Below are 13,072 nucleotides of genomic sequence, written 5' to 3'. Positions count from 1 at the left end.
CAACTATGCGATCGGACGATCCAGACTAATCTTAGTAGGATTATCGAGAAAGAACGGCAGAAATTACACGAAAATGGCAGGTTGAAAGACACATCTTTCTGCGCGCGCGTGGTGTGTCGCAGATATCTCGCTAGAAAAATACGCTGCCGCCATCTATACGATAAAGCGGGAACATGTTTTTGCGAATTGATCGAATCGCAAATTAACGCGCTACCTGCTACATCTTGCGCTCTGTACGTGCACCAAAGGTTAGTGACCGCGATCGGTGGAAGGAATTTTTTCCTAAATGACGCCTCATAATCTTGCACTTTTACATCTGATCAAAATACAGTATCTTTTTCATCTTTTACAAATTTATGCAATATATTCTTCGATAGATTTTTTCCCCTAATCCATCATCTTTATTAAAATATGTTATATGTATACTGCGTATAATATATATTTATATATATTTGTCAGTTATCGAATATATTATTTTATTTTCTCTTTTTCCATAAATTATAATAAATAACTCTTGTGTGACTTGTGGTTATATTAAACAAAATATTTTACAAAAGTAAATAGCCGTACGTCGCGCCACAATGTAACATTGAGTGAAGAGTGAGGGAGATGTATTATATGTATATATCGTCTATTCAAAAGTAACTAGACATCTGAAGCACTATGCATAGTATGTGTATGTGTGTATGTGTGTGTGTGTGTGTACAATCTTTGGCGACTTTGTATCATCGTACCTCTTTATTCTCTTCAAAATTGAAACAGCGCTTTATAGTCCTGCATGCGATTAAAGCAATAAATAAAAATATATTGTCCTATTTCACAAACACGATTGCGATATAAATTATCTCACAAAACACATTTTTTTACGTAAGAAATAAATAAATAATTTCATACATATTAAACTTGATGCGGAAATAATTTCCCATGTCAAGTGTGTATGTCGAGTATGTATAATCATTAATTATATTCAATTATCGATCTCGCGTAATCTTGTTATATAAAGGGACATTGTACCATGTTATATCCAGAAGCGTATCGCAGGAGGAGACACGATTATCGCCAACAAGGTCGCAATGAACTTTGTTACCCAGGAGGGATCGAGCCCTCCGTTCAATGTTTCAATGTTTAGTCGCTTTTCATCATGTCAGAAAACAGAGTTTTTACTAGGCTGAGTTGAGGTATCGAGAGAGGCAAGATGATTGTGTTTACTCTCTAGACATGGCGTAAGGTTACAAGTGAGAACTATGAGGCTGTTGTTCGTAAAACAGTACATAGGCTTCACTGGAAACGACTGATCGTGCAGACACAACGGACACCCGGCTGTCGTTATACTCGTGCCATTCTCCCGAGTACGGATGCTTACAGTACGCGGTATAATGACCAGAGTATGTCGTACCCGAGTGATTCGCGACCCCATACAGATTGTACGTACAGCCCGGAACTCTCGGGGCGGCAAAGGCACTGAGATCTAAACCCGTCAACGGAAAGTCCACCATCACGTTCAGCTTGCCGCGGAAACGTTCCATCGGAGAAAAACGTTTCAAATCTAACGTATAGAATATTAAGAAAAATATCCTTTTCATCAATCTTTGCTTGTAATAAAACTAAATCTACATTTACATTTTTCTCTTTCTTTGAAATGGCATCGATTATACGATATAAATAAATATAAAAGCGACGACATAGATGTACAATCGGACGTTATATCAATTTCAAAAAAAAGGATACGAATTACCAAAATTTTCGGAAATTTCTGTATGCTGAAGCTCTTGGTACACTTTCTTCTCATTTGACATTTGGAACATGTTGGTTTTTCATCGCCGTCCAACACCTCCTCTCGAGTAAAATGCTCCAAGCATTGACTCAATTTTACTGTCCCGCTTCTGCCTGGTATCGGCAAACTTAAATCCCAGAACGGGTCGAGTGTGACCGATACATGATCGCAAGAGGTGCAATGTAAAGACGAACGTAATTGCCCGACGAAAACATCGACAATCATACTGTCTTCGCTGCGTAGATAACGTTTCCAACTCTCTACCGCTTTTTGCATATCCCTATATGAAATAACAGCAATGTTGAATTTTGTTGTAATTCGAACAAACACGTTTTATATGAACGCGCTTTTAAATGTCTACACTTACGTATAACTATCGGGTATATCTCCATGTATGGGTGGTAGCTTTGTAGTGACTCTGTTGACATCTTCGTGCAAACCCTCTAGCAAGTATCTAAGAAACTCTTGAGCATCTTGTTGACTGTAGCCCATAAAACGTGGCGCGAATCTCTGTATCTGAGACTTGAGCGCGGTTGTGTTTACCACGTGATCACCGCCCACCTCCCACAACTCGTGGATCACTTGGCTGAACGCTTTGATCAGAGCGCCTTTCATGCTGGACGTAGTAGTATTTATGTCGGCCAGATATTGTTCGTTTAACAAATACTCCAACAGAGGTCTCGTGTTGCTTAAACACTGGATCACGCTGTTCATGAAACACTAAAATAATTATATATATATATATTAAGAATATATGTAGCGGCCAAGGTGAGAGAAACCATATATTTCGTTAAAAATATACTCACTGTATTTCCAATATTTCGTAAGCCGTTTAAACCACATCGTTCATCGCGTGAAGCTTGCAGGCGGTTACGTACTGATCTATTTGTCGGATTTCCTTCCTGGAAATTATTAAATCATTATTATTTACGCGAGTAAGTTGCTCCACGACTATTGTTAATTAAACGGGGGCGCATAGTTTATATATCGTTGTAAATATCGTCTCGTCTTGGGGGGGAATTGTCTTTTTTCTTTTTTTATAAGTATGTAAACCTTCACTGGTTCTTGGATCGATGAAACATTATTCGATAAAAGAAGGCTTAAGCGGGACAGCAAACTTATATTATACAAACACAAAGTAAAAACGCGCGAATTAGATTTGTAACAGCTTGTTAGGCACACGTATATATGTATGGACATTGTTATGTTTATTAAAATATAGATTTACAAACGGGATAGGAAAATGTCTTAATGTATTTTTAGTTTATACAAAAGACGATAAAGATAAAGGCAATCGATTCAATCGGCAATATGCAGAAAAATATTTTTGCAATTCCTCGAGTACTCACCTGTGAATGTGAAACAAACGAAGAAGATTGAACAGTATGTGAGATGGAGCGGAGCGGAATTATCGCCGAATTATCGACGCGTATCGCATTAATTCTAGTCGAAATACGTTTGTAGGATATCAAAGGTGTCGCGATGCCAAGGAAAAAGGCATAAATGGACAAGAGGCTTATCGTTGTCCACAGACACCACAAAGCCCATCCTATCACTTGGATATGAGCCAGTTTATATGATTGGCCACACGATTTCCAAATAATAGTATTTTGAAGAATCTCACAATTATACGATCAAAATGTTTGTCTTTTTTTTTTTCGTTGCACGCAATACGTAGCGCGTGCGTCTAAATAATGAGGAAAGATGATTCATACTTGTCAATGTATGTTAATTATAAACGCTACTTTAACGATTATTGTAACGTATAATATCATTATTGCGGAATGAAAGTTATTATATCTTTTTTACAAACGTTTTCGTTTTGTTATTCAGACACAATGGAACCTTGGAATGTTGATTTTGTTAATGCAATGGATAACTCGCGCAAACTCAATTTATATTATATAATAAGGACAGTTATAAACAGTTTATGAGTTAGAAACGCAATTACGATCGCTTCACTTTGTTCGTTTTACGCGATCGCGATTATTATATTAATACATTCTCGATTACATGGTAGAATCTACGTAAAGAAGTGTGCAAATTCTGGAAAGAGAAATCTATCGTAAATTATCACGAAATACTGTAGTACGAGTACGTGCCTCTATCTCTCGAAGAGGTCGGGAAGAAGAGAGAAAGAGCTCTAAGCTATTAATAAAATGGAGCGACGCCCGCGACTAACTTTGAAGAGACTCTAGTTGGAAAGACGGCGAGAGGGCAAAGAGATTTCGTAATAGAGATGGGTGAGAAGTAAATAAATCGCGTATAGCGGTGTAATTCTCCTCTCTTAACATGTGTCGAAATACGATTAAATCTATTTATCGACAAATGTCGATAATCGAAGAAGAAGAAAATTCTTTTAATACAAGATCTTTCTCTACGGATCATCAATAAAAATACAAACAATCGATATAACTTTCAATATATACACTTTTTGTGAGAATTATTAACGCGATTCCAACATGTATATGATTTATGTATTCCGCGCAAATATCTACATCGAAATCTATTGTATCTTGACCTTCATAAGGATATGCATTATACTCACGTTTTTGATACTAAGATTGTTGTAAGATCTATGGTTGTATGATTATTAATTCAACATTTTAAAAGAAAACATTAAGGCACGGTACAGCATCGACGGAATCGCGGAAATCAATATACAAAATTTCCGAAAAAAAGTATATGCATAGAAAAATTTCTATTATTAAAAGTCAATTATAAAAATCAGATATATGTGTGTGTAGTGTGTATAAAGTATATTGCTGCTATGCTGCACCAGGCCGAAACATATCGTTTACAAACACACTCACGTATTGCTCGTTGACACTGCGGTAAATACTCTGATGCCCCGTGGATGGATTTGTCGATGAAGATGTCTGGTGGTCGGTATTCGAGAAAAGACCAGACTGATCGGTTCTCCTTGATGTCGAAGGAACAGATGGATCGTCGCCGTGTGTAACGGATGGTCTACCGGCTACACTGTCTATCGGCGGCGCTCCGCCAAAAACATCCGAGCTGTCGTTTCTTTCCTCCTCACCATCTTCAGAAATGTCTCGGTCGTTGATGCAATTATTTTGTAGATGCGTGACGATCGACGGAACATTGTCGGCATCGCGCGTTACCTTGTTGGTCGTCGCAATCTCGTCTTCTTCTTCCTTTCCTCCTATCACCTTGTTCTGAACGTTGTTATTGATCAGCAGTTCGTTACGAGTATTAGTCGCGTGGTTAGTTAACAGGTCAAGGCTACTAACATCACTAATCAAACCACTACCACTACCACCAGCGGGGGTGGTGGGAGAGAGAAGATTATGCTTAGCGGGCAAGACCTCGTCTGATCGGTGACGGCGCTGTTGGTGGAAGTGGTGATTGTTGAGATTATCGTCATCGTTGTTATCGTCGTCGTTGTCCTCGTCCTCGTCGTTGTCGTCGTTGTTGTTAATGCCGTATCCGCACGCGATACCTTCGTCGTTGCTGTCCTGCCCGTTGGAGCTGATGTTGCCGTTGTTGTTATGCTGATCGTCGTTAATGTCTTTGGTATCGTCGTCGTCGTCGTTGTCGTCGTCGTCGCCATCGTCGTCATCGTCGTCGTTTAATTTACGCGTATTGTGATCGTCGTCGATAATGGTTGTTACCTCGGCAAGAGACGCGGCGCTGTCCGCGCGTGCATGCCCGGCGGCTATGGTGGGCACCGTGCTGTTTGTAGATATTGGTCTTCTCTTGTTAGATTTCGACCATGAACCAACCGCGCCGACGACGGCGGCGGACGAGGAGGAGGATAACAAGGAAAGCGAAGACTCTGGACGTAGATCTCTGCGCTCTACTTCGCGCTCGTCACCGCCAAACAACTCGCTCAGAGACGACGATGTCGAACGGTGCCTCCAGTGGTGCGCGTTGCCGCTATTCGCTTGTTGCTGACGTTGGATATTCGGCACGTAACTGGCTGGCGAATACCTGCTGATAATATCGGCGGCCGCATCAACGTTGCTACGCTCTCTCGAAGACGATGAACTCGAGGCGCTCGACGTTGAGGAGATGTATCTGCCGCTACTGGTGCCGTTAACGCTGCTGGTGCTTGTCGCAGCGCCGCCACCCGTTTCGCCGTACGACGACGACGAGACTGACCTGTGAAAATTCATCCAAGATGTATGTAAAAATATTGTGCGGTCATGTTTCTCGCCAGATTGGGCCTGCGGCCAGGTGCTGCCTACTCTGCTACACTCTTCGCAAAATTGCGTTATGCAATGCGCGCAAGTATAGACGCATTCTTCGGCGAAGAGACCGGCATGCGCACTTTTGAGATATAAACATTTCCGCCGCCAAGCGGAATTATTTTACAATATTTCGTCAGTATCGAGAAATTGCTAAATCAAGTCATCACTCGCGATATCGTTTACAAAAACGCGATAGTCTTAGCAAGGTGGTGCGTATGCTCTCTTTTGCGTATTAGATATTTATGAATATGTTTTTCGGGAAACCGCGCCGTCCGACAAATCATCGTCGTCGATAATCCAATCATGGCTGCCCGAAGGAAAAAGTATAAAAGTGTAAAAGTATTTTTTAAAACGCAAACGCACTGCATACACAATCTTGCAAGGTTAAGGTCCACGATCCTACATTCCGAAGTGCTTATTTAAAATCGATAGATCGATGGTTACGCGCTCCCTCGATAATAGCTGCTGAATTTTGCTTTACAACGGTTACTACCTTTCAGTTCCTAAAGGAATAAAGTTATATGGTTTGGAATAATAGGTAGCAAACTTTGCGTGCGACCCATTTGCAATTGACATAGACCTTTACCGTCGGTTACCTATATCACTTATACGAATGAAAATATATCGCATCGTTCTCGTAATTGAATTATAGTAACGCGTGAACAAAAGCAAGTGACTAGACTTGTACGAGACTTTAGAAAGCCATCTATCACCACAATGTAACCCCCATTAAAAATATAATTACGTATTATTAAGAGTAAAACGATATTAAATTTATCATATTTTTAAAAAGTTATTTCTCTCTCTCTCTCTCTTTCTTAAATCAAAAAAATGTAAGCAATTTGCTATTTGCTAATATTATATAGTTGTTATATAGACATGTCAACTATCGATTCCATCTGCATCATAAGAAAAATGTTTCATGTTTCGCAATCGTCAACCTCTCTAAAGCCTACGTCGGAGATTGCTCACCTTGCGGGTGAGCAGTTGGATCGACTGTACTCGGATGAATAGTTCCTGCGGATGCTCGTGCCGGTAGAAGCCGACGAATAGAAGCTGCAGAGCCGATCAATTATATAAATACATTTTGTCACATTGTAACTTAAAAAGATAATCGCCAGTTTCCCGTACGCATGTTCTTAGTACAGGTGTATTCGAGATGTATATACTAACCTTCCCGGAACGCAATAGGATCGTCTGTACTCGGAGGAGATGTAGTTAGAGGGCAGACCAGCCGTGGAATAGAAACTGGTCGTGGGTCGATCGAGGAGCGAGGAGGTGCCACCGGGACGGTAGGTATTGAACTTGGACGTCGTGCTCCCGATACCGGATGTGGCGGTACTCCCGCTACCGGTGCCGCTCGAGTATCTCCGGTTAGGCGAATGCGGCATTGGACTTGTGCTGTACGATACCGCTACGGCGCCCGTCTGCCCACCGCGATGATACGACATTGCGTGTCGCGATTCGCCAATCTCCTCGTCGAGTTTCTTCGTCGAGTGCCTGAAATTCATTTTACTGCACACTATTCTCATGCGAACTCTAAAAAATAAAGCGTAATATTCTATTAACGAAATATCACGGGTTTATTGTGACTTTGAAAAAAAACGCGCGCGCGCACACACACACACATACACACACAACGTTTGCAGGATTAAATATTCCAAAAGAACTGATGACGGCTTTGATCCAAAATGAATTTGATTAAAGCGTACGTGTATCAGAAATTTTATTATCGATCGTTATATACCCGCGCGCGCGTATAAATAATCGGGCTTCGGATAATACATTTAATATATATGTGTATTATATATAATTATAAGCATCTAATATATAAAACGAGAGAGAGAAAGAATATCGTCATCTTGGCGAACAATACAGACAAATTTAATTCGAGCTTTACTCGATTCGATCTCGTCTTGTTTGAGTAATCTCTTTACCTCTTTATAAAATGTCCAAAGATTCCTATAGTAACTAATGGTCCATCCCAAGTTGACCATCCCACGTTACCGCTGAATAATATATAGATTTGCGATCCGAGAGCACAAGTTATAATTTTGAATGAGAAAAAAAATAAGAAAAAAAAAAAATGCAACGAGATTGGTATTCACGTTTATAACAATAGAGTAACAGCACTCGTCCCATTTAATAACCCTCCCGTTATTTTTGTCGTTATAAATAATCGCGTCGTAATAGCGAGGAAATGGAAGAAAATGGAAAAGTGGCCGGCGTCAATAGATCGCGGATTTTTTCCCGACTGATTTGGCAGCCGTCCCACTTTTCACCAGAGTCCGATGCGTAGTAGAAGGCCGGAATCCAATATAAACCGTGTCGTTTCAAGATTTTGTTACAAAGCTATGCGGCAGGCGCGCGTATACTCTTACTTTGCTCAAGTGGCACGATTTTGCATCTAGTCTCGTTAAAAATGAAAATGTTCTCGAGTCGCGCGTAAATGATTTGCGATATGTAAAATAATGTAATGATCGTAGGGGTAGAGAATAATACAAGAGAGTATTCATTCGCCGATATCTCTATAGATATCTCGTTGACTTTTTGATATCACACAAAAGTGGTACACAGCGATAGACACTCAAGTTTAATGTACACACAAATGAGACCACATAAAAATTCTTACAGTTTCAACAGCGATATAGACGCGACTTTTTATTAAACTTCTAATAACAAAAATAATGCCGTTTTTCGATATATCAAATATGACGAATAAAATTCATCGAGAACGCGACAATGTATTATATATCACGTAAAAAACATTCGAATATAAAAACGAATCGAAGAACCGCACTGAAATCTAAACGACTCGTTGACGAAGAAATGACAGATTGTTGTTTATGTAAATCTAGAACAGATTGTACATATATATGCATAATGCATACGGTACTCGTTGCGTAACCGTAACTTTTGCGGCAAATTATACGCTTTACCGAGTGTTTCCAACAACGGTATAGAATCAATAATATCATTACATAATCGTATAGAGAAAATAATCGAATCAAAATGATGTAATCAATTTCACGATATAAACTCGTTAGAATACGTGTCTTCGGTCAATACCGTTACACGCATGTATACGTATACGTATATGATACGATATTATATAGATTCTAGTTTTGTGATTTCGAAGGTCGAAACTTTTTAAATCTTTTTACGATAACGATTCGCTTCGACCTACACAGATTTATTTTTCGCCAATGCCTATTATATCTATTTAATGATATATATGGCGTTTTAACGGAAAAGTAAACGAGTTTTATTTATATTTCGATCGCGATAAATACTCTGGAAGATCTTTTTGAACTAGTTACGATAATAATTATAGAATCGAGATAATGTCCCCGAGACATTAGCGACGTGAGACGATTTACGGTCGTATATAACGTGTATCTCGTTATTAATATTAGATAGACTCTATTCTCAGATAAATACGTTACTTTTCTTCTTTTCTGTAAATTATATTCATATCATTTAACATAATATATAATACCAGAGCATTAACGTAGTAATTAACATGTAAGGGAATGATGTCCGCGCGAGTAAAGCTTCTGCAGAGACAGATTACGATTTGATTAAATTATACGAGACGTAACACCATGAATTATGATATAACGCGTAGATTTCTTTGCTCGGGATGTCGTTGATTAATTTCACAGCGATTTATGTCCGACTGCGTTCGTTTATTTAACCGCCATTTAACCGCGTAAGGTTAAAAAAGTAGCACGAGTACCACTCGTAATTAGTGTACATACGTATTTAGTCTCGCTTCTTCAAGGATCATCTCAAGTGTATACAAATGTTAAATAAAGGTACGAATTAAAAATGATGGTATCGGCATGGAATATCATTCAGGATTCAACGTTTCCGTTTTTCTGTAAAAAGAAAAGGAAATTAATTATTCGAGAACGATCATTCACACGCACTAAAGACGATATACGATTTGCGTATACAGGATAGATATCGGTATATATATATACAGGATGTTCCATTTTAAAGGACCCACTCAAATATCTCAGAAACACTGCGTTAAATCGAAAAATGTTTCAAACAAAAGTTGTATGGCTTCAAGGGGGCCATAAGATGGTGACGATGATTTGACCTTGGAAAATCATTTGAAGCTCATGTGAAGGTCAACTTTAAAATCTTAAATAGAAACCCACATTTTTTATTTAGTATTCTTGTAGCTGACATCGAGAGCTTTCCAAAACGCTATAATAAAATATTCTTTTATTAAGTACTTTTTGAGTTATTTTATATTTTAATCTGACATATTTTGATATACAAAATTAAATATCTCGTAAAATATTTAGTTTTTGATCATTTTACCGTAATACTTCTATGTACAGAATAATGAGACAAATCAATTAGTATAAAAAAAAAAAAAAATTGTTTTTAAGAAAATTATTTACAATGTATTTTTTTAAACAATTATTTGTTTTTTTTTGGCACTAATTAATTTGTCTTATTATTCTGTACATAGAAGTATTACGGTAAAATTATCGAAAACTGAATATTTTACGAAATATTTTATTTTTTATATCAAAATATGTCAGATTAAAATATAAAATAACTCAAAAAGTACTTAATGAAAAAATACTTTATAGTGTTTTGGAAAGCTCTCGATGTCAGCTACAAGAATACTAAATAAAAAATGGGGGTTTTCATTTAAGATTTTAAAGTTGACCTTCTCATGACCTTCAAATGATTTTCCAAGGTCAAATCATCGTCACCATCTTATGGCCCCCTTGAAGCCACACAATTTTTGTCTGAAACATTTTTTTCTTCCGGGCTTGGTTTTTGAGATATTCGACTGGATGGATTAAAATGGGCCACCCAGTATATATACCGATGATGACCTTAAGGCTTCATCGAATATGCTACGGAGAAGCGACTGATCGATATCCCATCTTCCGTCAAAGCCAAAGACACGAATGCAATGGAAAATAATAGCAAAATATTGTCGCCCGCACATATACGTTTTTGCGCGTAAACATGAGAACGTTTATACTTATTTTTTTTTTTCCACGGAATATTGCAACGAGTATATAATGCGCATTGTCGATGCATCGACGTCTCAAAATCACAAGATTGATTAAAATGATAAAAAAATGTAGCTCTATCGCAAAATCTTGTAAACTACAATTGGAAAAATCGCGCCTCGTCATGTCATCTTGGAGCAAATCGGATTGTATGATTATCGTGAAAAGAGTAAATATCACGATGAGAGGCTCAAGTATTCGTGCGGATATTTTGCTCCAACACGAATATTAAGTTAAATTGATTTTCACTCAAAGCGTTGTTACATTGGTGTTATAGTTGCGATTCAAAGTTTTTCGATATTATTTAAATTTTCCAACTTTTCTTCCGCACCCGACGTATCTCGATGATTAATAGGAGTTCTTTAATAGAGGTTCTTTAATTTGTTTTTTAATTCGACGAATTAATACGCAAACGATAAATTGCAACTAAACGAAAGCCGATTCGTTTCAAGAGCGAACATTTGCTATATATATATATATATATATATATACACATGCACACACACAAATATATACACACATACATTGAGTCCTCTCGTTTTAGATTTTAGACGGCACTCGGGCAAGGGGAGAAGTTGCGCGTCCACGAATATTTTTATAAAACGCATCGAGACGGCTGGATAACCTAACCATCGTTACACGCGAGCCAAGTTTACGATGGCAAAACGTGTCGCTCTCATTCTTCGGTATCTTATCAACATAACATAAATGTGCTAATTACACATTACAGATACATGGTCAAAGAATCATCTCGCTGTATAGATGTGTCATGCCAAAACGCGAGACGTTAGACGCCTATGCGGCAAAAGTCAAACCAGTGAGAGAGAGAGAGAGAGAGAGAGAGAGAGAGAGAGAGAGAGAGAGAGAGAGAGAGAGAGGGTGGATGGGCGAGAAAGGGGGAGAGGAAGAAAGAAAAGGTCGATGGAAATACTCACGGCGACGAGAAACAACGATAAAGTACAGGAATGGGCGCGCAGCCGAAAAGAGCCGAAAATACGGAAAAAGATTCGCGGAAGGACTGGCTGACTGGCCTGTTCGTCGATTATCGAAAACTCACCACCCGTGACCGTGACACTTGGCAATCGTTTCCCTCATTTCGCTCGTGTTGCGATTTCTTTCTTGGGGGAAGGGGGGGGGGGATATCGGGCAGACTGCGGAGTCGCGGGTTTGCGCGATTCGAGGACGCGAATTGAGCAGCGAAACTAGCTCATCGGGCCATCCCGACGATGACGTCACCGGGAACGTATGGTCCGAATCCGAATTCCAACGGGCGCAACGGTATACGATATGTATATCCGATCGGGTCGGTAAAGTGAGAAGTTAGCCGTATTCAGCGTAACACGCGGCCAACTATATTGAGAGAGAGAGAGAGAGAGAGAGAGAGAGAGAGAGAGAGAGAGAAACGCTATCGATTCGCGTTTTAATCGCTTTTAACGCGTATTCATCGCCTACTTGACATATATACGCTCGCGTGTGTGTGCGCGCACGTAATAACCCAACGCGTCTCTCTCTAAATGCGAGTTGAATATCGTCAGTTTCAGTCGCTCGGCGATTCATCGGTATTTACCTTTCGTCAACGCGTTCTCCCTCGGTCCACTCGACACTCGCCGTATCGCGATATTATCGGCACTGATACGCCAACGCCAACAACGTGCGCGCGAACAATATGGCGATACAAGGTTGCCGATTTCCGCGTTGACGGTCATCGCATCCTTTGCGGCGCGACGGCAGCGGCAGCGGCAGCGACAGCAGCGGCGGCGGCGGCGGCGGCGGTGGTGACGGAGACAGACGGAGGGAGACCGGAGACGGCGACGACGACGCCGACGGCAGCAGCAACGACGATGACGACGACCGCGTACTGCGCTAGCGCGCGAGAAAATACGTCCAAGTCCAACGCGCAGACGCGCACCCGCGCACCGCGTCGCGTCGGAAATCGGAAGCTGCGAACTGTCGCAAGTTTTGTTTCATGTGGTACTCGCGATTCTCCCGCCAAAATTTTCATCGTTCAAAGTTCAAAGTATAAATATCTCATCATT

The 13,072-nt window shown here is 39.8% G+C and overlaps 1 protein-coding gene across 5 annotated transcripts; it reads right to left on the bottom strand.

The window, feature by feature from the left end:
• Positions 1 to 512: 512 nt before the first annotated feature.
• On the bottom strand, positions 513 to 12,879 carry LOC138936491 (ubiquitin carboxyl-terminal hydrolase Usp2). 5 transcript variants are annotated; one of them, XM_070301920.1, is made up of 9 exons: positions 12,604 to 12,879; positions 9,750 to 9,869; positions 7,162 to 7,488; positions 6,961 to 7,044; positions 4,588 to 5,899; positions 2,581 to 2,676; positions 2,142 to 2,494; positions 1,729 to 2,054; positions 513 to 1,546 (listed from the first exon to the last, which is right to left on the bottom strand). In XM_070301920.1, exons 2-9 carry the CDS (start codon positions 9,776 to 9,778, stop codon positions 1,230 to 1,232), a joined length of 2,844 nt encoding a protein of 947 aa, XP_070158021.1. In that variant the 5' UTR covers positions 9,779 to 9,869; positions 12,604 to 12,879; the 3' UTR covers positions 513 to 1,229. The 5 variants fall into 5 exon arrangements, with proteins under 5 accessions (XP_070158021.1, XP_070158023.1, XP_070158022.1 ...); XM_070301922.1 differs by lacking the exon at positions 9,750 to 9,869 and having other exon boundaries at positions 12,604 to 12,878; XM_070301921.1 differs by lacking the exons at positions 9,750 to 9,869; positions 12,604 to 12,879 and having other exon boundaries at positions 4,588 to 4,953; positions 5,029 to 5,899; positions 7,162 to 7,527.
• Positions 12,880 to 13,072: the final 193 nt, after the last annotated feature.

The sequence above is a fragment of the Polyergus mexicanus genome, unplaced genomic scaffold, assembly GCF_030449975.1.
Source record: "Polyergus mexicanus isolate NDT 795.1 unplaced genomic scaffold, iyPolMexi1.0 SCAF_9, whole genome shotgun sequence".
Taxonomy (NCBI): Eukaryota; Metazoa; Arthropoda; class Insecta; order Hymenoptera; family Formicidae; genus Polyergus; species Polyergus mexicanus.
Note: the sequence above shows the minus strand (reverse complement) of the source record. Positions and strands in the feature narration are given on the sequence as shown.

Coding starts and splice junctions, on each gene's coding strand:
- LOC138936491 (XM_070301919.1), bottom strand. CDS start 7,520: ATGAGAATAGTGTGCAGTAAAATGAATTTCAGGCACTCGACGAAGAAA. Junction 2,677..4,587: donor GCAGTGTCAACGAGCAATAC/GTGAGTGTGTTT, acceptor AATAATTTCCAG/GAAGGAAATCCGACAAATAG. Junction 1,547..1,728: donor TCCGAAAATTTTGGTAATTC/GTATCCTTTTTT, acceptor TCTATACGTTAG/ATTTGAAACGTTTTTCTCCG.